The sequence below is a fragment of the Solenopsis invicta genome, chromosome 16 (assembly GCF_016802725.1).
Source record: "Solenopsis invicta isolate M01_SB chromosome 16, UNIL_Sinv_3.0, whole genome shotgun sequence".
In the NCBI taxonomy this organism is placed as follows: Eukaryota; Metazoa; Arthropoda; class Insecta; order Hymenoptera; family Formicidae; genus Solenopsis; species Solenopsis invicta.
This window is the reverse complement of record NC_052679.1, coordinates 21,850,440-21,878,265: the sequence shown is the minus strand read 5'-3', so window position 1 is coordinate 21,878,265 and position 27,826 is coordinate 21,850,440. Positions and strand designations below refer to the sequence as shown.

The window sequence follows — 27,826 nt, the reverse complement described above, 5'->3', positions numbered from 1 at the left end:
ATGTTTTCTGATTTAAAATTTATACTTTTTCATTTTTTTTATATAAGTAGTTTAAAGTTTGAAACATTTCTTTAAAATACTGACAATAAATTACTAATGAGCGTACGCAAACCACCTTATAGCCATACATTATCATTTTTCTAATTATCGACTGTGAAATTAAAGGCTTTAAAATTAAAGGAAGTAGGACTTCAGTGACAATTTATTAGAATATATCCCTAACATGAAAATACACAAATTTATAATAAAATTAGAGAAAAAAACGTTATAATGCATTTTATCACATAAAATAAATGTAATCCTTATTAAATCCAGGAACCTATTTTAATTGATTTGCGTGGCTTCCGCATTTTTAAATTCTCCCGGGTCTGTGCACATATAACGCCGATCGCCGCCGCCTGGTAGCCTGGCGCCGCTGTCGCGCGTTCCGAAGTCGTGATCTACTGAATCTACTCCAGAGTTCCAGAGAGTCCTTCACGCAGCACCGTCGTAATTGGAGCAGTCAGCTGTTGTGTCAAAGTGAACATCCTTAACCAACAAATTGTGCGAATATTCGGCCAGTCTCGCACGACCCGGTGGTCTGCGACCTGCGACGAATCGTGCTCACCTTGGCGAACGACCGGCCTACGACTCGACGGCACGGCGGAGGTACGTTTTTCTCGGCAACGACGCACGACGGCGAGCACGCGTTGCTCATCGTGGGAGAGACGGGAGTCACGGTCTCTCGTCGCCTTCGCACCTGCTGCACCAGCGAGTGCCAGTCATCGGTGCGCGCGTGGCGTTTTCGCGAGCGACGGGGTGGTTTCTCTCGGCCGCGCCTTACCTAGGGTATTCCAGAACATCTCTTTCGCGGAAAGAAAGAAAAAAAGGGACGAGTGCATTCGTCGCGTTCGTCGGCTCGTGGCGTGTTGACGATGTGACGCGCGTTCCGACGGGTAAACAGAGTCGTCGAAAGTGCGAGTCTCACCGCGTCGCACGCGCACGTACGCATGCACGCACGCACTTACATTTGTTCAACGATCACGTACATACACGCCAGTGGCCAGATGATCAACGCGCGAACGCGAGATTCCGAGATCGTCCGCGTGTGACGATTTCTCGTCGCCGTGATTCTCCGCTGCGTCTTTAACGACTCTTTCGCGATGGACGATGCCACGTTTAAATAGTCTCGCTAGAGATGCCTAAGCGAGCTGCGTCGTGACTAACTTCGATCCGATATCTGCGGCTATTAAGTTTTATTGTCGTAAATCATTGAGCAGTGAGTTTATCCGAATTAGCGTCATCCGAATTTGATTTTATTGATCCAACGGGGATTCGTTTGAACGAATGTCGACGTACATGTAATTTAATGTATAAAGCTGTGTTAATTTTGTAATCTGAAGGGAATAGCGATTCTATTGAAATATACGGATGACGTCATCGTCGTCATTAGAGACGATTTCTGAAATCTTATCCATATTTTATAATATATTGATATTCGTATTTGTATTGTTATTTATTATTAATAATATTTATTTTATATCACTTTTGTATTTAGAACTTGATTTTATTTGTTCAATGTTAGAACTTAAAATATTTTGATAAATCCAACTACGAATGCATAAATGAATAATAAAGTCTTACTTTTCAATGATATTCTCAAGCAGATTTTTTAACAGTCGTTCGATTTTGCTGCCAAGCATTCTATTATGAGAGCTTATCTTTTTTTTTCATTTATATTGTTATATATATATATTGTCGACTTCATGTAACTTGTATTTTATATTAATTAAGAACTTGATTTTATTTATGTAATGTTACAACTCAAAAGATTTTCAAATTAAATTAATCGTTCAACTTTACTGCCAAACATCATTCTATTGTGAAGTCTTACTTATATTTTATATTTATATCAGTATTATTATTTGTATCATTAATATTTATACCACTTGATTTAATATAACTTATATTTCATATTGATTAAAAATTTAATTTTCTAAAACTTAAAATATTTTGATAAATTAAATTATGAATACACAAATATGAATAATGATGTCTTACTATTCAATCATATTTTCAAGCAGACTTTGTTTTAACAATCGTTCAATTTTACTGCCAAACATCATTCTATTATAAGATCTTATTTTATATCAGTATTGTTATTTGTATCATTAGTATTTATACCGCTTGATTTTATATCACTTGTATTTCATATTAAGAATTGATTTTCTAGAACCTAAAATATTTTGATAAATTACATAAATTGTGAATGCCTAAATGAATAATGAAATTTTTACTTTTACTTTTAAATGATATTCTCAAGCAGACTTTGCTGCCAAACATCAATTAATTGAGTGAGATTTTATTTATATATTTATATCATGTTATTTGTATCATTAATATTGATTTTATATTAATTAGGAATTTAATTTTATTTGTGTGATGTCAGAACTCGAAAGATTTTGATAAATTATGAATGCTTAAATGGATTTAATTGAGTTTAATAGCTTTGAGTTTAATAGCTTTATTTTTCAACGATGTTCTCAAGACTTTGATTTAATAGTCGTTTGATTTTTGCTGTCAAGCGTCATTCGATCGTGTAACGTAACACGCAAAAGAAAAAACAATTTGTATGAAATAAGACAATGCGTTTCAGCAGAGTCGTTTTAAAAGATAAGCGTGAGACGAGCTGAAAAATATATGCGTACCTTGCGCATAGACAGAAAAGAAAAAGAGAAAGATACACGATCTCTCCTTCACGAATCGAGAGCGTGTCGAAATTTCGTGCATATTGCATGACTTTTAAATATTGCAACACTTCGGATAATTCATACATCCCATAGACATGCGGTGAAATCGCCAATGACCATCGCGTTTATGCGATTCGACTTGTATCTTTTTTTTCTCGGAGAAAGCGAGAGATTCGTTTGGACAAAAACCTTTTAAAAATATGGATGATTATGACATATCGCACGGTGTTGCAGGAGGAATAAAAAAAAAAAAGAAAGGCTGTCCTTGCCATTCTTTCGAGGTGTGAAGCCGTGCTTGTGAGATCGGCTGTCACGGACGCATAGCAAATAAATCTGTCAGACTGAAACAACGTGTTCTCTCCGAATACGACGTTTTCGCTTAACTCGCTTCAACGAGTTTGTATCCGGGATTTAAGAAACGATTGTGTTACTTTCGTATATATTAAATACATTTTCTCTTAAAAATATTATAAATATATTATTACTCAAAGTTTCCGTCTCTCGATAAAAATAATTTTAAATACTGCGATAGTTCCAACTATTTATTCGTGTATGCGCTTGCCGAGTTTATTGTACTCGCCGATCGACTTGGTTTTATTTTCGTCTCAATATGGTTTTAAGTATAACGCGGCCTGAATGTAAATAATTTTCCAACATCTCTCGATGAAGACATGATATTCATAAAGTTCTAACTGCGGTGAATCACTTGGCAATGAATAAGCGAGATTATTGTCAAGATCACACGTGCAATCCGAAGTTTTCTGAAACATAATCACGCTATATGATTAATAGTTCCAATATTCCGGATAACACATATGACGCAATTCTATTTATATAATGCACATAAAAGGAGAAAAAAAAACACATTAATCGGTACAATATCTTAATAAAGTTTTGTTTGAACAGCTGCAAATATTTATCGGCAGCTCTGTATAAATTTTAATACACAATGTAATTTTATACATTTTCGTCAGAAATTCTTACAAGTTAATATAACGCTTCTACAAAAAGAGAAAAAGAGAAATTTTAGTAATAACTCGCATGTTAGTTAAAATTTTAAGATATTCTAATTAATTGTAATTAATTGTTTTGATTACAGAACGCATCGTTCTAAACGTTACAAGGCGAAGTATGATTTTCTAGCAACGCATAACGTTTCTCAACTTCTCTCAGAATGTTTAAAGAAAGTGAAAATGGCGTGGGTGGCTGTAACGGTGCACCACCACGTCCCCGGAGACTATTTCCTCGATTTTCCCTGCGAAGATTATTGTACTCCAGTCCACTTATTGGCCGTCGCATTGCAAGAACACCTAGTTCAAGTAATAGAAATGCAAGAGGTATTTTTCAAATTTTATCAAGTTGTATTACAATATATATAATAGCGAGAACAAAATTTTTTAAAATAGAAAACATTTTCATAGCTAAAGATCAAGCAAGCGGCAGAGCGGACGTTGAGAAAGGAGAGGCCAGAGTAAGCAATGGGTCGAGTCATTTCCAATTTCACAACATAGATCTGCAGCGCGCTTCCAGCAAAGGTTCTGTGCTTTCTTCTGCAGGAAAGGTATGCCTAAAGCGAGATAACATATACATCGAAAAAAGCCGAGTAAAAGTCACGAATTTTCTTGTCGATAAATCATCGTTGTTAAATTTCTCTTACATTTATTTCAGAGTAACGAAAATGGATTGATGGAATGTCCGTTATGTTTGGCCGAACTACCAGTAGAATTCTTTCCTATTATTCAGTCTTGTCATCATCGCAGTTGTTATGATTGTTTCCAACAATATCTGAAAGTGGAAATCTCTGAATCCAGAGTTAATATCGCTTGCCCAGAGTGTTCAGAACCCTTGCATCCAAATGGTGAGTATATTATAACAAATATATATAATATATACAAACACGGAAAAAATGATTTTATTAAAGCATCTAAAAATTTAGCTAGATACAGATAATAATTTTGTTAGATCACTAAACTAATTGAGAGACACTCAATAATTACAGGACTCTAACTGTAGAATGTCAAAATTTTTTACAGCATTGCTCGTCATACTTGAACGTCTTTCATATTTTAATAGTAATCCAATAAAATCATTTTCAAATCTGTATCTGATTAAATTTTTAGATATTTTAACAAAACCGTGTTCTTTCTGTGTAACAATAATATGATTTTAACATTATATATATTAATTTAAAAAATAGCTTTTTTTAGATCAGTGAAAAAACAGAAAAATTCCTGTTTTTTCGGAAAAATGTTTTTTTTTGCGAAAAATTGCATTGTTTTTACTATGTAAATGACATACTACCTAATTTTTAATATCCATTATTAATACAATGTAGAAGATTATGTAAGTTATGTACTATATTTTTGTTAAAAATTTTTTCTTTTTTTTTTTATTTCCGGTCCATCTCTCGGACTGGAGTGTGGTGAGCTACAAGCTTGAAAATAAGTGTAACGAGTTAAGATTAAAAAATCATATCCGTAAAAAACAGGATGACTTGGTGAGGTCATCATGGTACAATAATACTTTTCAATTCTAAATTTTATAGCGTAATCATGTTACTATTCATATTACTACTGTCACAAAAAATCATTAATAAAAAAGTTAATAATCATGTTTCTCCAAGATAACAGTAAATATTAGCCCGTTATAAAATTTGTAAATTTTAAAATGTATCAAAGTCACCCTTTTTTCCAAGATATTTTGATAATATTATACTCTATACTTATCCATAACATATTCATTGTAATTTTTTGAACGTCTGAATATCTCTGACAGCATAAAAGTCCAAAAGATGTCATAAAAATATTTTTTAGATATCTTTACAATATCTTTCAGACTTTTGTATGACAGAAAAAAATTTTTTAAATCCGTGGAAAAATTGAAAAAATATTAATCATTTCCGAGCCTTTGAAATTATAATATATACTACTTGTAAGATTTACGAGTTGCTATCGCTCACAATCTTCTATGTTACATTTTTCTAGATATTCGGATGATTCTGAACGACCAAACGCAGTTAGAAAAGTACGAAGATTTTATGGTTCGAAGAGTACTTGCCGTAGAGCCTGATGCAAGATGGTGCCCTGCTCCGGATTGTAGTTTTGCTGTCATCGCCAGTGGTTGCGCCTCGTGTCCAAAATTACGTTGTGAGCGACCAGGTTGCGACTCGTACTTTTGTTATCATTGTAAAGCGCGGTGGCATCCTAATCAAACATGCGATGCTGCCAGAGCACAGCGTTCTCAATATTATGAACGGAGCTCCTCGCTAAGTTTCAGTCAAACTGACTCTCAACACAGTAAGTATTATAAACTAATTCTCTATTTTTTTTAATTAATATAAAATTATATTTATAATCCGTGTTTAGGAGACGACATAAAACCGTGCCCCAGATGTCAAGTTTTAATTGTCAAAATGGACGATGGAAGTTGCAATCATATGACTTGTGCAGTTTGCGGTGCTGAATTTTGTTGGCTTTGTATGAAAGAAATTAGCGATCTTCATTATCTTAGGTATGTTCTATAAATATTTTGAATCAAATTATAAATGCATATATCTAAACAAACATACTTACATTTTATTTTATATTATAGTCCTTCTGGCTGCACCTTTTGGGGTAAAAAGCCGTGGTCCAGAAAGAAAAAGATTCTTTGGCAACTTGGAACTTTAGTAGGAGCACCGATTGGAATTGGTCTCGTCGCCGGAATAGCATTTCCAGCCATGATTATAGGTTAGCTAAATTATATTAAACAAATTATATAACGAGTTAAATTATATTTAACGAATTGTAATATTATATCTAACGAGTTGCGATATTAGAAATATATAGCATCGATAAAAAAGAAAATGTGTTATTACAAATATTTTATATTTTGTATTTAAGGTATACCAGTGTGGGTAGGACAAAAATTGTATACGAGGTACGAGAAAGCCAACAAGCACAAGAGAAATGCCTTTATCGCAGGGGGAGTCACTGCATCAGTAAGTTTATTAAATATTTTTTTTTTATAATTAAAGTGTGTTACACTTTCAATGTATTTGCAAGATACTAACATATCAGTTTGATTGTGTCTACATTTTCGTGATTAAGCATTATTTATTCTAAACGTTTCTTCAATATTGCTCATTCCACATTGAGAATTAATAATTCATCGTATAAATTTTCTTTGTTTACGACTGAAAGACAAAAAATATAGGAACATGTGTCTGCATAAATTGCAATAGGAATGTTGTTTGCTATTCGTGATAACATCGAAGTATATTTTATTATTCATATCGTTCATACAGAGAAAATGGATAGTACAATAATTGTATATATCGTTAATAAAACGTGCGTTCGCTGGAATAATTATCGGAAGTTTATCACGGGACGTATTCGGACAAATGGAATGTATAATTGTTTTATGTTTCATGTATATCACGAAAATATTCTGTAACTTTGATATATATTTTATATATCATTAACCATGGATCTAGTTGATTTCGTTTTAATAATTGTATCACAACTATTTGCCTCTAGATTTTTAATGACTTGGCACAGCGCATTAAAATTCATTAGCAATTTGTATCCGAGCAGAAAACCAAATTGATAAAATCACATTAGAGAGGAACCTGCGTCTATTAAGAAATCGATATTTTTATTACGCAGCTTTTTCTGGGGAAAATTGGCTTTCGATATTATTTTGCTTTCGAGACTTTCATCAAATTGCAAGCGAGTCTTGCGTGAATAATCATTAAAATACTGTAACCATTATACTGTATCTTTTAAGGAGTATAATGGTCGATAGGTTGTCAAAGTTTACATTAATAATATAACTGAGACATCTATCGTATCCATTAAGTATATCGATCTTGACCCATTTTGTCCCTCTGGTTTTATTATCTCGCAAAGAGAGACACGCGATAGCGCCAGTTTTTAAGTCAACCGTATTCTTCCGACGTGAGTCGTGCTTCTTTGCAACTATCTTCTTCATATTATTGATGGCTTTAAGAGGATCCTAAAGTCGTTCTATTTTATCGATTAAATGCAATAATTTTGTGATAATTTCGTATGTGTTACTTTTATAAATTTGGAAATCTATGAAATTCCAGGTTGTTAGAATTAAATTATACGCATTGATACATTTCTACAGTATGGATTTTATGTCAAAAACACAAAAATTTTTTTAATTAAAATTTTTTTACTATTTTTTAGACTATATGGCGTCTCTAGAGTTGTTAAGTCATGATAATGTTTGATATAAAAGCTGTGTAATCCGTACTTAAAGAATTGGAGTCTTGAAACATGTAGAAAAAAACAAAGTTCGAGTTCTTAAAATTTAGACTTAGACATCTAATTCGATACAAAAAGCTTATGTGAAAATTATTCGTATGTGTGCATGCGACATTAACGTAGTAGTATGTAGTGATGTATTAATGTTTCATAAATCATGTGTATGTATTGTAAATCACGTGCAAGTCATCATCATTCAATTCGTAAGCTTTAGTATCCTCTTAAATCTCCTTTGAATTGAGAGCATAAAGATTGCATCTTTATGTTCTACAAACGGACTATCGAAGTATCTATTTACTTGTAAAATTCTTCACTTATAGTCCCAATTCAGAAATATTAATTCGTCGATGCCTATACTAATTGTGGCAGCGATGTTTAAGAATCAGTCTCGTTTGTCGCGATAATAGCTTCATCCGTCAGTATGCCATCATTATATAGATCATGGAGAACATCGATCAATCGTTGTTCCGTACGAGGATTACCGAGTGCAATATTCACTGATCCGATGCAAAGTAAAAGCGCCAGCAGTTGGGACTTTCTGTAGTCCTTGTCGAGATCCTCTCTAGTGTAACCTAAATCCTTGGAAATATTTAGGCCAAGTTGCGAGCACGTCCAGGTCAATTTGGACCAATACGTGTTTAGAAGCGTTTCAGTATGCTCACGCCGTATTTCGGTGGGCACCGAACTCACTAACAACAATGCGAGATCATTCGTTGACCGGCTGTAAGTGACCATCTGCCAGTCGAGAATATAGCAGGGCACTTCCGGTTGCTTATCTTGAATGTTGAAAAGCAAATTATTGCTCCAGAAATCGGTGTGAGTTATTGACGCCAGTGGACTTTCCGGAGCAAGAAGGGTCGAAATAATATCTTTGGTGCGAGGTCGCAAAATTAGCAGAGTTTTGAGGACCACCTCCAATTCTGGTATATTCTTCAAAAAATCTGTCAATAATGGTAAACTACGCTCCACTAGCTGCTGGTAGGAATCCGTTGCCTTTATCGTTTGGAAAAGAAATGGATAACGCTCGGGAAGAGATAGCTTATCTACGAATTCCATCGACAGGGAGTGGGCGTGTATGCAAGCAATGGCACACATTGCTGACTTTGCTTCATCTAATGTTAATCCTTCCGAGAACTCAACTTTCTTGAAGTTGGGTTCGGTCAAATCTTGCAATACTAGCATTGATTCTGGTGGCACTGGGCTGTCATCAGTTCCACCTGCAGGGCTATAATAAGTGTGATAGCACTCTGGAACTGGTAATAAAATTTTTTCCCCCGACGTCGCTAGCTGCCTTTTATTGAATTCTTTCAAATCCGGCTTCACCTGATCCATACAAACGTACAGCATTAAGAATTCGTCAAATAAGAAAAAAAATCACATATCTGATTTAATTACCCATATATCACCTTACCGTCGTATAAAACTTAATCTCTCTGAGATCAAATTGGTTCTCTGTAACGAAAAAGCGGCTAAGCGGATCCTGGGGAAGTCGCTTTATGAAAAGGTCGAATATGTACCTAGTAAAATCAACCAGTCCCCCTGTTCCCGAGTCGTCATATACAAAGTCTGTTATACACTTCACCCTTACTCTGGTGATAGAACTTAGTGTGCTCTTGTTCAACTTGCATTCAGGGTGTACATTAAGCTCTACGATGTCAACCTAAATAAACCATTCAATGCACAAATCAGATGTCAACGCGTATCAATTAGTACGTATACTATATATTCGCGAGCCTCAACCTAGACATCAATTTTACTCGTCTACATGACTAACCTCACCCTCCTTGAGGTACTGCTTCAATATGCTCTTGAGCCACTCTTCCCGGACCTCCCAATCCGGAACAATTTGTTCCTCCTCGCAGGAAGTGTCGGTGTCGTTGTCAGACATGACTTTTTTTATCTCAGCGGCAATCTTGTCTCTCTTTGCCAATAATCCGTCGACGCGGTTCGATAATGCTCCTGGTGGATTTTTTCACTCGGTGCACAACAGCCTGATCTCGGTTGGCGTTAACAAGGCATGTGCTCCGCCGAATAATGATGCGGACGATGTTATGCACGTCTAAATTATCGCACGTATACACGCGCAACGTGCACGCACACGCGTACGCGCTGGTTTATTAACGGTGCGTCCGTGTGTTCGCCACCATGAAATCACCGTCGCTGAATGTAGCTGAATGAGCCCTCCTCGTTACGTGCCACTGCCTCTTCCCGACTACGTCCGCCGCCTCCGATTCTGCGCCGATTCGGAGCAGACTATGGTTCGATGCCCCAGTATGGGTGGAGAGAACTGTCTTTTTAATATCGACACGCCCTCGGAGCACCGACCGACCGACCGACCAATCGACCGACCGACCGGCCGACCGACCGACCGACCAACTGACTGACTGAATCAGTCTTCTTTCTCGAAACTAGGCGCACCTTCTTCTTCTTCTTCTTCTTCTTTTGCTTCTTCCTCTGCTTCACATTAAATGACCACGTCTCCTTGTTATCTAGGCGCGCCGAGAACGAGACACCGTGACTCTTGCGCATGCCTACTCTCGATCAATATTCTTCCTTCTGCTTCTCCCGGATCTCCTCCCCATCCGCATGTGCACGTGCTCGGTTGTCTTCGACCGTACTCGCTAATTCGGCGCTACCGAGGTATCGCAGGAAATCTGAAAATCGGAGTACGCTAACGCATCTCCAATTCCGATCATAGATCTTATTCGCAAATTCGGTAGATCTGCATTGATTCTGCACTGGTGCTGTCCTGGTACTAGTGCACCACGGTCTCTGGATAAATTCAATTCGTCACAGTGCAATGTTAATATTTATTATTGTCTTTACTTTTAATCATTTTGTTTCATTAATAATTGAATTAACAAATGTTATGAATGAAATGTTCTCTGATGATGAATTACATAGTGAACAAGAATTAGAGAGCAATGTTGTGTCCTGAAGAATTTTTAATTTTCATTTAAAAAGTTAGCTTTTTTTTATTATTTCTATGTTTTGTTAGATATTCTTGTAGTATAGTGCAATTATAGAAAGTTTATTTCGTTTTCATAGAAATACATTTATTTTGTAAAATTTAAAATTTTTTTCAATTACATACCATAGTAATCGCTAAAACATTAAAGTAATAAAGATACTGTAAGTCTGTGAAGTATGATGATATGAAAAATACAATATAAATTAAAAGACTATACTGCACTTTCATACCTTTTGTTTTGAAAATCCTAATGAAAAATTTGAACTTTCATTAGTTACTCTATATTAACTAATTTCCTAATTACTATATATTATATGAATATACAGTATCAAAATATTTTATGAACGATATGAGTTAAATAAAATGTATTACTCATATGTTACTCATAAAGGCTAAATGCTCCTTTTAAACTTCATATCAAAATTTTTTATTCCTGAAATTTCTAAATTATTATTTTCCAGCTTTTCAAAATTACCGAATAAGTTTCCGTTAGACTGAATCATTTCCATCTCTATGAACTTGTACAGGCTAGATTCAGGCGGAGCTCTGTACTTATTATATTTGTTTACTCTCCGTCTCTCAATCAAGATGAGGGAAAGCCTTTTAATTCGCAAGTGATATTTTGGATAGGTCTGAGATCTAAAGAGAAAGACATTATTAGGAGTATAAGATCTACCTCTGGCTCGTTGTTACTTTTGCTCCTTACTCCGCCGATGGCTATACAATAGGCTACATTCTATTTCGCTTCAGAATTACAGAAGAAACACAAGCAGAGTCGTTCTATTTATGGAAACATAACACGCCGACTGATAAGCATGCAATAAGAATGTAAAATTCCGACTTGAGAAACGAGCTTAAAGTTAATTTAGATGCTCTGGATAAGATAAAATATCGTATCGGTTATTGCTTCGAGATATAGGTAAAACAGGATATTATATCAACACAGAAATGATCAATTAAAATCGTTTATCGAAAACATGATTTACTCGGCTGCGCCGAGCGACGTTAGCTTTAAACTTTCATTATCGAAGTTTCTTATAACTCCATGTAGCTATAACGTCGTGGCCTTCAATGTGTATCTAAAACTGCTCCTATTTATAATATTAACAGGTGTCGGGCGTGAATTATTTAAAGCAAGGAGCAACAAAAGACGCATTATCTCTTCGGCATTGCACTTTGCTGTCCTGACAAGCGTTATGGAGGATAACAGTCTTTTTTAATAAAGGCGTTTATTAATTTATTTAAATGACTCTCACAGGTCTTGGTGTCGCCAGTACTAGCAGGATTAGCCGTGGGCATCGGCGTACCCATTTTGCTGTTCTACGTCTACGGTGTGGTTCCGGTATCCCTCTGCCGAAGCGGAGGCTGCGGTGTTTCCACGAGCGGCACTGGGGTGCGATTTGATTTTGATGACGAGAATGACTTGATGGGGGTTCTGGGCATTCGCAACGGCGGAGGTAAATACAAGGCCATTTGTGCCATGCACACATGTTCCGCTCGATTAAATCAATCTTACCCACGTGTGTGTCGCGGCTATTCATACCTCGTATCGAGGTCGAACGTATTGCGATCGAAACCCTATTACAAGACCGTCACTTTACAGATGCGGCATCAATAGACGTCGCAAGTCACCGCGGTGGCAATCCGTCGATAGGGGAGGCCTCCTTGTCGCTAGGTAGCGGCAGCCAGTTGGAGAAATTGGGCCGAGAAAATGACCGTGAAAGTGTTAGCAACGTGGCTCTCGCTGGCACCAGCCTTGCTAGTTTAGCCTCCAGCGTACTCCCCGGCGGTCAAAGGTATACTTATTTCTCTTTTGTTAGACTGTATAATGTATTTTTTACTGATACATTCAATTATGTGGCTCTACAGGTTGGAAGTTCAGGCTGATGTTACGTCTACTCAACGTTTCAGTTTATGTAGCGAGACGACTTCCGCGGCTACTAGTCTGTCTGAAAAATCTGTAAACGCTTCTATTGCCCTGGACGATGGCGCAGCATCTACGAGAGCCCTGGCTGGTTCCGTTCTTAACTTTAAGGTATTTGAAATTAAAATAGGAAAGGCTCTGAAGAAGTAAATCAAAATATGAATTAATGCCGTGAGAGCCAACACAAGATGTTCGTGTGAGAATTAATGTAATTAACAAGCAGTTATTCTTACAGATTATACCGCTCAGTTTTCCGTAACCGTTCGTTCTATCCACATCGCTATTACTTTGTACATCCGCTTCGTTATGACCATAACTTCAAAAAACTTTTTATACAACGACGCGTATCGTAATGTATCACATTGGCTGCACAATTGTACTGCATCACTGCCAATTTTGGTACCTGCGTTACACAAACCTGATTAACAACTATCGCATGTGGAATAAAATAATTTTACACTGAAGATGATCCAAACCAGAGGATCGAAACGTCTGAAATAATAACTGTTAATTACATTAATTCTCACACGAACATTTTGTTCTCTCAGTTGGCTCTCATGGCATTAATTCATATTTTGATTTAAGGTATTTGTTCCGTTCTGATAAATATTAAATAACAAGTCTTTTCATTTTTTAATTACTGAGTAAATATTAAAATATTCGATTGAAAATATATCAAGATAATTTCTGAGTTCTATTATTTTTATATATTTATATAGATGGATGGCAGTTCAATCAGTGGTGGTAGAAGCACGGAAGGAGAACAGGCGGCTAGCTCTGCTAACGGTGGTCACAGTGATTCTGCTGGACAAGCCACTTCTTTGAGCTCGCTAGAAGAAGTGGCACCTGGTTTAGCAAAGCGTATCCGCCGTAAACTCACATTTGACCGTCAATGTAGTGACTCTAATAGTTGGACTATGTGCGGGGAGGACGGTGGTTCAGAACGAGTACGATTCGACGATCACGTTAGCGTAATCGAAGCAGATCAAGAAAGAGTAGTAGGTAGCAAATTGGAAGGCTGCGCAGCAAATAATCGGTCAACGGGAGTACGGAAGCGGAACAAAGATTCAGAGATAGAAATGGAGGTTCAAAAAATATCTAAGTACGAATCACGCAACTAAGTGTTCCATCAAACAATTAAAAGCTTGAGAAATGAAATTATATGATAATATGTTTGTTTAGGAGTCCGAACGGTGAACTGAATGTTGAGAGCCCCGTGGACGAGGCTTCGCGGGAACGCGTGAACGTAGCTACTTTGAGAAATGTATTTTTTCACACTTCAACGGTATCTGCGGATCGCGAGAAACGATTGTCCGTTATAGAGGAACCAATGCCGACCGTGTCGCAGATTCCTGGTAATCGGAACTGCATGCCTTCACACGACGAGAGTCAAAGCCCTACCAGTACGGACGAGAGCTTACAATGCTAAAAAAATCAAGACTGAAAAATCTATGGATGTCATGATATGCATGTGTCTCTCAAAACGTTACGACGTATGTATAAATGCGTATATACATATTCATGAGTGTGTATATATGTATTAAACTACATAACTATAATTCATAAGTATAAACGCGAAGAGTGTACATACTCACATACGCAACATGCAGTAATAGTTCAAATGTTACACGTGAAGAGATAAAACTGTGGTAATGCAATTTTACTGATTGTGTGCATTTGCGCTGTGATTTTATGCATATACTAGAAATTTGTGAATGTTTACACACACTTACATACACACATACACATACACATGTACTGGCCTCCAATTCGTTATAAACGATAAAAAAGATTAACAAAATTTTCTTTTTGCCAAATAATCCTATTATTTATATGTATATTATTCCCTCGTTCGCGAAATACAGTTTGTAACGAACAGGTGGACAATACACAAGCTAAGAAAAAGATTTACAAAGATGAAAGTTAACGTCGCGGATTGTGGCTGCATTTTATAAGTCGAATATTGCTCATTACGTCTTTAAGTATTATGCGTCCCTTTTAATGTAATCGGTCAATATACATATAAGAATATTTGAATATGAATATTTCCCCCAAAATATGTTTCCCTTTGCTATATGAAAATATATGTAATACGACAAGCAGTTTTATTTAAAACAATATTCTTTATTGTTTCATACGTTACGTCATGTAAAATGGAAAAGATTGCTGTTTCCTATATGGAAATTATAGTATGCGATATATACATACATATATGTACATAAATAATATATATATATATATATATATACTTATATATATTTATTTTACTTATATATATTTATTTTATATATATATATATATATATATATATATATATATATATATATATATATATAGAGCATATTATGTATGTATAGAGCCTATTATAAAATTTAAAATCTATCCTATAAATTTATCTGTCTAATGAAATACCAATTTCGTATATTACTTTTGCATTTGTCAGTTCATAAGTACCAATTGACTATTGATACCAATGTCTGATTAAATAATTAAAAAAAATTATGAAGGTAATATGCTTTATATTAATTAGTTCATTTTTGGAATTTTTTATCTATAATTCTAAAACAAATTCAAATATGCATGCATGTTGGTTTTATAAACAGAATTTTGTTTAAAAATGTTAGTCATTTTTATTTTAAAGAGTATGTTTACTCTCTTATAAAACAAAAAGTAATAAAATATATTAGTCGATAGTTTTACAAAAAAATTATTTTGTATACGCATACCTAGAAAAAAAAAACGAATTTTGAACTATGACAAACTGCCGCATCTTCTTTATACATATATGCAAACAGTACTAGTTACATTTAAGTGAAATTTACACACAAATGTACATATTCGAAATCATTGATACATTTAGCATATAAAAGAGATAACGAAGTAAATTTTTAATATATTATGTTAATCATTGATTAAAAAATTAAATAATTAAGTCCTTATTTTTCTCAAAATTACTTAAAAGTCAATAAAGAATTATCATGTTTTGATTTAGTATCTTCGAACATCTCACATTGAATATTTTTTAGTCAATTCTTATATCGAGATACATATGGAAAATTATGTTTATGCTTCTATAAAAATTTCATACTAACATGCGCAAATGATCATGAGTTCACATTGGACTGTGAATAATTATAAAGTTTTCAAATGCTATTTTTCTGCAAATATATAAAATATACTATATATTTCCTAATTATGTATGAACATTTCCTACATATTTTTATCATTCAAGTCAGAATTGTTTTTATTGAAATAATTGAAACATGTGATGGCATACATAATTATAGTAATAAGAATAATTACTTAAGATGCTGAAATATCTGTGACTTTCCGAATGCCTATTGTACTATCTTCATCATACAAAGACGCAAATATTAATTAGGATTATTACTTATTGTTAGTATGTTTAGAATACTGTGGCATCTACAAATAATACATAAATATATTAATTTGCCTGTACTTGCCTGTCATCAATATTGTATAGCACAGAAATATCTTTTAAATATGCACTGTTATCATCATTTTACACGTTATTGTAATAAGTGTATATATTTCTCTGGGAAGTAAAATAAACTGCTACAAGAAAAACTAAAACTGCATTTAAAATTATAATTCATAATTATCATTATAACTTGAAATTTAATACATAACTCCGTGCACCATTGCTTCAATTTAAATATTGATGTAATGCAAATCCTTGAAATTTAAAAATAAAATTTAAAACGACACATTAGGTAATGTTTGATTCATTTAACAATGGATTAGATAATACCGCATATTATTAGAAGTTGTTAAAAAAAGTTCAAGACTTTTTTTATGCATAAAAATTTTATATTTTTATTAATATCTATAACGATCGACTTAGAAATAGAGGAGATTTTTTAAATAGTTCATCTACCTTAATTTTAAATAATTCACTTTGTATAGGTTCATTTAATTGGCAGAGTGGATTCTTTACTACATATTCCAGGTAGACCTAAAATGAAAAATATACAATTATGCAAACATATCTACACCTTTGCAATACCTTTTTATTAGTAGAAAATAGAGATATATAATCTTACTTCTCTGTACAATTGCTGCAATAATTCTCTGGCATTCTGACTTGCATTATCCGTATTCAAGACAAACTTAAGACCCGATGGTGTTTCAAAGTAGTGTAGCGTATATTTGCTTGTTTTGTAATACAAAAACCCTTCCTTGGGATCCAACGGTGAGATTTTACTTACAAATGATTTTATGGAAAACAGCATTCCATACATTAATTTTGCTTCCTAAATCATAAATAAATTTCTGGTAATTGTTAAGTTAATGCCATTTTGTTAATTTTTTGTCAACTTTAGTAACACCTAATCGAATAGACTGTATTATCTTTTACACATGTATGCACCTCTCTCCTTTATGATCGGCCAGCTTACTTTGATAAAATTTTAGTGCAATGACAATAGAAATAAACTACTATTCGCCATATAACAAAGTTTCTTTTTGTCTATTTCAAGTACATCTAGATTTCAATTTCTTAACTTTGTGGTTCACTTCTATATTGATTTTTCTTCAACTATGTACAAAGAGTACATGATGTACACATATGACATAAGTATTCGCGATGTATTCAGCTCGAGTCCGTGGGTTTGCCAAGCCCAAATGACTGTGCGGATCAGTCACCCCTGCGGATATCGTAATATTGTTGACATACTAGATTAGTTCTTCTAATCAACATGCGATGCGATTGTCAACAACTGCATTACCTCCTCCTTCGTTATCCCCGATTTATTTAATCTGTTCCATTCAGCGTAGTACAGCAACGTGCCGGTTTTCGAAAAGATGTACAAGTTATGGATTGTCATCGCTGGCACGTCGTCTCCCTTTCGTTTCACACCGTCAATTCTGCCAATCCTACCCTCGTAATTGTTTTGGCGTACAATGTCTCACGTCTCAAGTCTCACACTCACTCAGTTGTGCGAAACTGTGACGTGTGCGACGACCCGGTCATCTGGTGTCGAAACGACCAAACTTTGTGCACAGGAAACTCGTCGATAATACTGGGTTATGTATTTATCTAGTTGCAATAATACAGATCGCATTAGTCCAGTTAATGAAAAATTGAACAAAATATTAAAAAATATATATGTCGTAGGCAAATAGCAATTTTAGGAAAATAGTATCTGACTAGGCAAATAGCATTTGCCAGGTTAGGTTAGGTTAGAATAAATTACATAATTTTTGTGTTTTTAAAGCAGGCATTTTGTGTTTTAATTTTAAGTTATTTGACCAGGCAAATGCTATTATACTATTTTCCTAAAATTGCTATTTGCCTGCGACATATACACTAATTTTACATAATTCTCAATTAAAATATTAATTACAGCGTTCTAATTTGTAACTGTATATATTTTTCGCAGAATATTTGTTTTATATTTAAAAAATTTCTTTTTTATAAATTTTTATACAAAATATAACAACTGTAGATATAGAAAAAAATGTATGAAGATTATATATGAAACTATATATATTTTATTTATAGATTCATGTGGTGTAAATCTAAAAAATATTATACGTATAGATTTACATACGTATAGATATTACATATTACATATTACAATCTATACGTATAATATTTTTTAGATTTACACCACATGAATCTATAAATAAAATATGTATAGTTTCATATATAATCTTCATACATTTTTTCCTATATCTACAGTTTTTATATTTTATATAAAAATTTATAAAAAAGAAATTTTTTAAATCTTATACACATAAGTTATAAATGATATAATCATAAATTGTATTCAACCTTATATATAGAATCGTTGCTTCTATGGCAACTAATGAAATTAATAAACACTTTCATATCTCTAGCAATTGATCTTCACTGATCTTCACACTTTCAGGCACATGTCAAAGAACACTTTGTCATTGTTAAATCAATAAACCAAAACGAAATAAATCATTCAAAAATGTAAGCTAAAACCGTACAAATACTCCTGTCGATTATATCACCTATTACAAATCGTAAATGGCATACCTGCGCGAAGTCCTCATTTTTGGAAAATTAAATTTCATCTTGAAAAAAAATCAATATGTCCTTCTGTGATGAAATTGATGGTAAGAGCCGATGTTGCAGCACCGGTTGCTGTGGTTAGTATACAAATTAAAATAATATTTTATGTGTGTATATTTATGTTATTTATAATTACCACCCATTAATATTCATAAAATTTGTTATTTATCATTTGCAAGCGTAATATTAATAACCGTTATTAATAGTCATTCAATAATATTAATTTATTTAAAAAAGATGTTCTACAAAGACATTATTCATTTTATAATTAAATAAAGATATTTCTTTTTGTTGACACAGTTTACTATACATATTATAATAAGTTTCAGTGTCACATTTTAAATAACGTGAAAGTTGCAGCAATATAATTGTAGTTATATTATAATTTCGATCTTTTTCAAAAGTAATGATGATTATAATTAATTGTTATATAACGTTTATATAATTCTAATGTTTAAATTCTATATATTGAAGCATCACATACTTGTTACAACTTTTATATTTCGTTTTGAGTATTTTCTAATCCATAACTCGAATCCCGCACAGCACAGAACATTTCACCAATATTGCAATGCAGGTGCTGCAACATTGCTAAAATATTCTGTGCTGCAATGTATGGGGATGTATCATGAGAATGTGATGGCTTTAGCTTGCAATATTTGGATGCAGGAAGCAATTGTTCATCGGGTAGGAGCGGTTGTGAGACGCTCATATCTTCGTGTAATTGCCAAAGTAACGTAGGATACCTGGATCGCGGTATCTGCGGCGGTTTGCGGCCCACCGGAACCGCCGCCACGGGCGCGTGTCAGTGCGTCGAGGAGGAGATTTGGAACAGTAACGTGCCACCTAAACCGAATTGCCGATGGTTGAATAACTTTGCCGAGCTGCGCCGTCAATGGAGCGACCACGGTCGCCAGCAGGCGTACAAGTGCCGCGGCTGCGGCCGACCGTGGTAGGGAAATAACGATGGTTGAACAATATCGATGTCTCGGAGGGAAACGCGCGAGGGAGAAACCAATGTCGTCGCTGCTCGTGACACGACGATGAAAAGAAACGTTCTATATCAAACATTCTATATCAGTCCGGAACATTTGCTCGCGCTCCTCTCGCTTCTAAGTAACAGCGACCTCGCGATGTTACTCTCCGTGTACTCGAGGTGTTTCATCGACATTCTGTATTAAAGCACGTTGTAAAATTCAGCAGCCCTCGCTCCCGGCTGTTTTGCGGTGTGCGTAAGAAAAATGTTGCGACATCCGCAATGTTTTAGGGTAAACTTATTGAGCGCTGGAAAGAAATTGGAGTTAGCGCCTATCTCTGTTCTAGTGAAAGCACTATCCATTTGTAGCGTCCGCGGTACCTTTCTTCTTCATTTTTCTTTTCGGCAAAAGGAATTCGTGAATGAATATGAACACCGAGCGAATATTTCTTTCCAGAGATATTGAAAGAATTATTGGATTTCCTTGTATTTTGCGCCGTGTCGCATTTTGTTCGCAGCAGAACTGTCGCTTCGTGCCGACCGCGTCTTTCACCAACGGCCCTGTGTTCCGGTACCGTTTTACTTACGTCGGACTGTCAGGTACACACCGAGGTAGATTCCTTGTTGAGACGCGCTCTGAAACGCTTGAGATTCCTTTTGAGGTAGTAAATTTTGCATGTATTTACCGTGAAAGGAGATGAAAGTAAATACCAGCGCAAAGAAACAATAGATTTACTTAATCCCGCTGTTCAGTTTAACATTGCTCAAGCTTTGCTTTAAAAATATTTTTCCTAGGATTTATAAAATAATCGTAATATAAATTTTAATAATAACTTCATCATCATTAACAATCAACTTTGGCAATACAAAGTAAATATGTTTCAGTGAGAAATTGTGTCAAGACGTATCCGTTAGAATTCAAACGCAATGACAAACTGACGGAATAGCGGGGTTAAGCAATGCAGAATGAACAGTGCAAGGCACAATTAATGTTTCTGACATCCCGTGTACGTTTTAATTAAATTTGATAGGAAGACTGCAAGGATTTAATTCAGGCGCGGTTAGTTCGCGTACTCGATTTATGTAAATTAGTATAGTATAGTTAGAAGTAGGCGAGCGTTTCAAAGTTTCTTAATTATTCGGTAAAATCCGTAAAGTTGGCCAAACTAATTTGTATACAGACTTTAATGGCTTAGTAATGGAAACGTTTAAGATGTTAAACGTTTAAAATGCAATCTAACTTTAATATGTACGGTCATTACGTGCATTTACTTTTTACGCGATTTAAAAGACATCATCGTGTTGCACTAGGATTTTCACAAATGAACGATATTTTAAGCCGACGACTACTACGGCAACTACGGTTACAGCGATAAGCTGTGCCCCGCTTTGTAACCATCGTCCGATTCTTCTACCTTCAACAGAAATGCTGCGGGAGCTGTCGTTTGGCGGGTGGGGCAAGTAAATCGGAAATGGCACCGGCAGATAAATCGTCATCACCCGAACCCGTGAAACGGGAAGCGGGCGGTGGTTGCCCACCGCCAAGCTGTAACCATTCATCGACTAGCTATAATTCTCCTAACGCGGACTGTTCGTCGACCGCTTCGTCTTGCTGCCCCTCGCAATGCAGATCTCAATCTTCGTCGTATCGGGCAACCGACTGTCAGCGCTGCGCCTTAAAATCCATCCTGAAAAAGCGCAGTTGTTGCCAATGTAATACGAGTCACGGCTGCCTGTGCCAACCCACGCTACGCGGCTGTAGCTGCCCGCCGCCGATTCAGGTAGACGTCCGCGCTGTTCACGAGTGTTCCTGCGACTGTTCGTCCAGCCCGGAATGCGCCTGTCCACCCAGCGAACGAAGACTCCCAAAAGCGACGGTCAAGTGTCCCAACGCGCGTCTCTGCTGCCCATCTCCTCGATTGCTACCACCCGCTCCCAAGTGTCATTGTCCGCGTTGTCAACGATGTCCGCCACCATCTTGCGGTCCATGCACTTCCTCCAAGTGTCGACGACCCATTCAAGCTAAGGATCCTTACCGTCCTAACACGCCCTGTCCGTCCTGCCCACCTTGTCGGCCGATCGCGACCGCTTCGCCTTGTCGTCCTCCGACGCCTTGCGGAAAACTGACTTTCTGCACTGAACGTAGTGGTCAACACTCCTCGCCCTGTACAGGTCAGTCTTCGCGTGTGATCATTGGCGATAATGGCTCGGGAAGTAGCGTCTGTAGTGAACAAAGTGACAGTGAGAAACGAGAGATACACGATAGGAAAGGTTGCAATTGTTGTTACACCGCAGAATCTTGCATTGAATCTGAGAATGGATTCGGATACATTGACGAAAGTTGCGATTTAATATTGAACGAGGGATCTACGCAAGGTTTATCGTCAAAGACGTTTATTAATTTGTCGGAGACCACGAACCTTTCGGAATCTGTCGATCCCGATACGCGCGACATGCCAGAGAAAAGAGACGAGACCGCTTTTGAAAATGCAGCGGAGACTTTTGACGGATGTACCATTGAAAAATCTTCAAAGGATTCGTGGTATACTTCACCTACCTACACTCAATCCAACAGCGGTGCAAAGCCCGTTTGTTATGCACTCCGTGAGGAATATTCGCCCGCTGACGGAAACGTGTCTGGGAATCCTGTTTCAGGGAGATTATCGAGTCGCGTGAAATCATTTAATCAAGTAAAGGATTTATCGGCATCGAATGAAACGTCGCTTCGACGATGCGTTATTTTTCGCGAGACTCCGCTACGTGTCGCACCGTTGGCGGATGCTTCAATAAGCATCTCGACAACCACACCGACATGTGGGATCGACAGACGACGCAGGAACGGTGGATCCTTCAGAGAAGATACGACAGATGCTACTAGTTTACCTTACGATAAAATCGTATAATGCGATTGAACGTTTCAAAACTGCCGCCTCTAATTCGCGACCGTTCAATCTTCCTCACTTAGGTCGTCTAGAGACGTTACCAGCTCATCACTCCGTAAATCAAAACTGCTGTTATATATATTGAAGTAGCCAATACTGAGAAAGTTGTGAATAAAATTCCGAGAGAACGTTTATCTGTAAAACATTTCTACGAATAATACAGAAAAGTTATTAATAAGTCCAAGTAAAGTTATTAATAAACATTTTGAATTAATTTAAACAGTTTTAAAAATTGATGAGAAATAAAATTGTTAATATTTCGATAATCAAGAAGCTTTCTTTCTTTACGTAGATCCCTCGTTTGAAAAGATATTTTGCAAAAATATGTTAAAAATGAATTTTAATACATTTTAGGCAAGTATATTTAATATTTTGTATTTTACACAATTCACTTATGTGGCTCATCAAAAAATGGACAGAAATATCAATATAAAATTACAAACTTTTTAGTTACATCGATTTTAACAATGCATATTTCAAAGATTCACAGAAAAATACATTTTTATATATATGTTCAAAAAGTTTAAGATACTCAGGAAGTTTGTTTTATTAATTTAATTATGTAATGCGCTAGAGACTGATGTTTACTGTACCTTGTGTTGTGACCAAAGGACCAATGTGACACGTGGTGTGGTGCATCCAGTAGGTGTCAGCTGTACGTCGGAGGAAACATCGAGCGCATACGCGCAGAAAAATGAAAAGAAGAGCGCGTGCTTCGATGTGTTTTCTAATCTCGGTGGCATCGGCTATTCGACTCTCGCACCGAGCCCGTTGGCACTAATATCCTTCGTTCTGCTGATTCTTGTAGCCGTTACCTGGTCCACCGGTTCAGCTTTTTATCATCGTTGCTTGTTACGCAAGAGACTCTGCTGGAAATATTTGAGCTTGTAATTACACAAGGTACTCACGGGCTTGCGATTAAACGAAACAAAATAAAAACTTTTAATTTATCAAAATGCACGAGTGGACGAATAAGCGAAAACTTATACACAACTCTGAAAATTTGCAATCAAAGTTAGCACGGAATATACACGTGATCAATAGCCTGTACGCTATGCTTTGTCCCAAATATGAAACTCATGGCACAATGGAAATACTCATAAAATGTGAAACAATGTGTAACGATAAATAAATGATTTATCAACGCATCGAACTGTACACGAGAGAAAATATTCATTTTAACAATATAAATACAGTTCTTTTATTTTATCGTACGTTATACTTCTTCGATCATTTATATTTATAAAACACAAATGATTGAATATTAAATACAATATCGCGAGAGTTTATGTAGCAGTTACCTCGCCTGAATTTTCTTTTTTAATATATACGATACATAACGCTTCAACCTCCCCCATCACATCGGTAGTGACATGGCGAATGACGCTCGCGCTTTCTGTCAGTCGGCGAAATGACGTGCCGGAGAGCGTTTCCGTTCACGTTTTTAACAGCGTTGGTGTTCTGTGCAACATTCCGACGAGGTGCTCCCGCTGTCGCCGGAACCATCGAAAATAAGAGTGTCACTGAGAAAGCGCAATCAGAAGGTTGCATTGAGTGCGGATATTACAGGTACATATAGTAAAGCTGGACACGATCGAAGAGTGTACCATAGCACAATATGGTCGCAAAGAATTTCGCAAAGAGATTCAGTCAGTATTGGAACATTTTGTTTAGAATTTAAATTTTCCTCTCCATATATGCATTTTTATTTTTTATTTATATTATAATTATTATTATTATAAATCGTCGCAAAATATTTTTTTGTCGTTCATTGTGCGTATAAATAGATGCCCAGAGAATCCTGGAAAGTGCTTGTTAGGCTCCGTACCTGATCCTTGTGGCTGCTGTCCAGAGACTGGTTTGTGCGCCCGTCTTCTTGGCGAACCATGTTGGAACGCGAGCATCCCTCTTCTATCTCCAAAGAGCCGTAACGACGGATATTGCGCAAGAAATTATCTGTGCGAGTTGCGCTCCGATCTGCAAGAAAAGGTACAAAACGTAAAGCTCGTTTTTTTACAAGAGATCTTTTTTACCGAGATCTTTGAGCATACGCTTCATTTTGCTTTAATATCTAACGCTCGAGAAGCGACTTTTGAATATTTTATAAAAAGTCGTTCCTCTTAATATCGTTAAGAGCACGCACGTCGCTTTGCATTGTTTCTAAAATGGTCAATTTAATTGTATAGATGAATTTCTAGAATTTATTCGCTTGTTCTATTCTAACGTAACTGTATTATTGAGTTATCGTATTTTCGAGAAGAGGAAACATATATACGTTGTCATGTTCGCGACAGCTGATCGATTACGTGTTTGGATTGCGTACAGCGTGTAACGTTCATTAGACTCGATATCGCAGTCTCGTAACGTCTCCGACAACTTGTATGGATATGCGCGATATTGTCGTCGATTTTAATATAATCGTGCACATAGTCCGATAATTCAAATAAAGACGAGAAACGTTCCATCACAGATGTTTTACTAAAAGAATATCATTTGTCCGTTTGTCTATTTATATGACTATTATTTGTTTTTTAATGACTCATCCGCGCTTCGGATTGATGATGGCTAGATAATTACCCAAATTTTGTTATTTAGTACGCTGAGGATGACTTTAAAGTGAATCAAAACGTTCGATTATATTAATTAACAAATAAATTTTGTCAATGACTAATTAATTTGTTTTGCGCTGCATGTCCACTCTCGTCAACCTGTAATTGTATTTTTAATTTTTTAAATCTCGACAGTCTTTTGTTTAAGTACAATTGTTCTATTAGTTTTTAATAAATTTTATATAGATATAATTTACACGCTGCCGTTTTTACGTAATAGATTTCTTTACAAAGTATTCGTTGAATTTACGCGAATCTGAAAACGCGAGTAATCATGTGCGATATTTATCACCTCCGCAAGTAATAAATTTACCTTCCCAATTAGATTTAAGGAGATCACGTCCTAGATCACTCGGTCTCAATGAGCCCGGTAATAAGATGTCCCGCTTTCTGGGTTAGCTTGACATAAAAATGGGAATCTCGCGTCATTGCGCAAACGATATCTAACGTAGTGTCGCGTATATATCATCCACCCACTGTGCTACGCTGTCAGTCAGATCTAACGCAGCTTCAAGATTGCAGCCATCGACGACCTACGGTCGCTGACCCGTTCCGCTGGCCTTTTCGCATCTAATTTCGTCTTATCGTGCACCGTGGGCCGTGATCGCATTGTGAGAATATATGCGCACACACGTCATGCAATCAAACAATCAGGCAGACCGTTTATGCTAGACGCGGGCTGGATAAGAATACTTTTCGCTATATGGTCTCAAAGGGTTGAAGAGTCGTATTTAAATGGCCACATCACGTTTCATAGCTTGTTCCGGGTAACTGCATGAATTCTAAATGTTAAACAGTAACTACATTGAAACTACTTAAACGGATAGTAATTATTTTCCCAGTTGAGTAAACTATCTATGAAGACAATTCGCGTGAAGTGTTATGTTTGTGCCAGTTCTGTGGAAATTCTCATAGCGAAGACATGCTGGCGCACAAAGTGCCGCGTTACCAACTTCGAACGATTTAACTTCTCCGTAGCAAAACGGTAGAATTGTTTTGTATTTCTGAAAATATCAAATGGCAGCCATTCTGTAAAATAGATAAAATATAGTAGCGATGTGAAAATGGCGATAACAACTTCTTATGGTATAGGGGAGAGATATGCATGCAATTAATAGAAACGAATAGATTGAATTTTTATGCAGGATGCTCCAGAGGCAACCTGCGTCTGCATGGAGCAGAGCCCAGCATGCGGTAGCAACAACGAAACTTACTCGACGCCATGCGCGTTGCACGAAGAGGCGATGAAACTCAGGAACTCATCTTCCTTGAGGTTGCAACACCTCGGTCCTTGCGAAAGTAGACCTTGGATTCTATCAACTTTGGAAGATGTTGTTTCATCCTTTGGTCAACGCGTCGCACTCAATTGCGAGGCAAAGGGCTTTCCTGTACCAGATATCTTTTGGGAATTTCATTCGGACGACGGGAGAATAGTGTTGAAATTACCAGGTAAAATAATACAATATTATCGAAATAAAATATTTCTGCAAAATATTTCTTTGCGTTACATGAATTGAACAAATAAATCAAATTGCACTAAATATAACTGTGAGTAGAATGTTGAGAAAAATTTGAAAAATTATCTGGCAGTGGTATTTAAGTCCGTCTTAAGATTTAAGTAATACGTGTTGCAAATTACATGTATGATGTACTATAAAATTCAATAAATTATAATATTAATTACAGCAGAGCAACACGGGGCGACGGTACACACGAGCGATGGTCCAGAGCCGCTCATGCGAACATCTTGGATGCAATTGCCTCGTCTGGACGAAGAACACATTGGCATGTATTACTGCATTGCTGTCAATTCCATAGGCGAAGCAAGCGCATCTTCGTTCGTGTCTATGTTGTGAGATTGCGCTTTCATCTCGTTTAACAATCTTTCGCGTAACTGCTGTGTCCACGAATACAATGCGATAAGAAAAACAAGCTAACTAATACATTTGAAAGGTTTATTTTTTTAACAAACAAACACATGAAGAATTTCTCGCACAAATGGTAGAATTCTGAGATCACGTGAGTCATAGTTCATAAAAAATGTATGAACGGCAGTCGGCTTTTAGAAATCTGCTTGCAGTAAATTAGATACAAGTAAAACTTATTTTGTACGATCTATACTTCAAACCTCGTCAACGTTTTTTTGCTATATTAAAGCTTTGCTACATTAATTTCTTTTTGAATCTGCCTACAACACACGCGAAGTCCTCGTTCTTCAATTCTCGTTTGTTACCAATCGCTTTGTGACGGCGGCGGCGGCGGTGGTCTGTAATAATTGCAGTTATAGAAAAACTTTTTTTGAAAAAAATTTCAATAAAATGTGATTTTACATACACGTTTT

The 27,826-nt window shown here is 36.1% G+C and overlaps 5 protein-coding genes and 1 long non-coding RNA gene across 11 annotated transcripts in view; 2 read left to right on the top strand and 4 right to left on the bottom strand.

Moving 5' to 3' along the window:
- Positions 1-111: 111 nt before the first annotated feature.
- On the top strand, positions 112-14,996 carry LOC105193230 (E3 ubiquitin-protein ligase RNF19A). Its single transcript, XM_026131465.2, has 13 exons — positions 112-648; positions 3,829-4,066; positions 4,151-4,290; positions 4,398-4,587; positions 5,714-6,025; positions 6,095-6,239; positions 6,321-6,457; positions 6,611-6,708; positions 12,229-12,427; positions 12,574-12,766; positions 12,840-13,005; positions 13,614-13,996; positions 14,077-14,996. Exons 2-13 carry the CDS (start codon positions 3,904-3,906, stop codon positions 14,321-14,323), a joined length of 2,373 nt encoding a protein of 790 aa, XP_025987250.1. The 5' UTR covers positions 112-648; positions 3,829-3,903; the 3' UTR covers positions 14,324-14,996.
- On the bottom strand, positions 4,068-4,528 carry LOC120359700. The gene is made up of 2 exons (XR_005576472.1): positions 4,387-4,528; positions 4,068-4,296 (listed from the first exon to the last, which is right to left on the bottom strand). It is a non-coding gene; the product is annotated as an uncharacterized LOC120359700 (long non-coding RNA).
- On the bottom strand, positions 6,957-10,453 carry LOC105193229 (uncharacterized oxidoreductase dhs-27). Its single transcript, XM_011157600.3, has 3 exons — positions 9,774-10,453; positions 9,411-9,659; positions 6,957-9,322 (listed from the first exon to the last, which is right to left on the bottom strand). Exons 1-3 carry the CDS (start codon positions 9,885-9,887, stop codon positions 8,375-8,377), a joined length of 1,311 nt encoding a protein of 436 aa, XP_011155902.1. The 5' UTR covers positions 9,888-10,453; the 3' UTR covers positions 6,957-8,374.
- A 1,115-nt stretch (positions 14,997-16,111) lies between the features above and the next one.
- Positions 16,112-17,879, bottom strand: LOC105193228 (trafficking protein particle complex subunit 1). Of its 2 annotated transcripts, none has more exons than XM_011157598.3 (3): positions 17,643-17,879; positions 16,959-17,168; positions 16,112-16,870 (listed from the first exon to the last, which is right to left on the bottom strand). In XM_011157598.3, exons 1-3 carry the CDS (start codon positions 17,739-17,741, stop codon positions 16,742-16,744), a joined length of 438 nt encoding a protein of 145 aa, XP_011155900.1. In that variant the 5' UTR covers positions 17,742-17,879; the 3' UTR covers positions 16,112-16,741. The 2 variants fall into 2 exon arrangements, with proteins under 2 accessions (XP_011155900.1, XP_039314250.1); XM_039458316.1 differs by having other exon boundaries at positions 17,591-17,878.
- A 6,396-nt stretch (positions 17,880-24,275) lies between these two features.
- Positions 24,276-27,605, top strand: LOC105193233 (insulin-like growth factor-binding protein-related protein 1). Its single transcript, XM_011157605.3, has 4 exons — positions 24,276-24,445; positions 24,664-24,865; positions 26,631-26,934; positions 27,172-27,605. The coding sequence occupies exons 1-4, from the start codon at positions 24,288-24,290 to the stop codon at positions 27,339-27,341; spliced, it is 834 nt and encodes a 277-aa protein (XP_011155907.1). The 5' UTR covers positions 24,276-24,287; the 3' UTR covers positions 27,342-27,605.
- The window catches only part of LOC105193227 (prominin-2), a 104,994-nt gene continuing 104,594 nt past the window's right edge, over positions 27,427-27,826 (bottom strand). For all 5 annotated transcript variants that reach the window (XM_039458985.1, XM_011157597.3, XM_039458984.1 and 2 more), the window contains one exon: positions 27,427-27,751. In XM_039458985.1, coding sequence (XP_039314919.1) covers positions 27,715-27,751 — 37 coding nt within the window. In that variant the 3' untranslated portion in view covers positions 27,427-27,714. The remainder of the gene's footprint in view (positions 27,752-27,826) is intronic.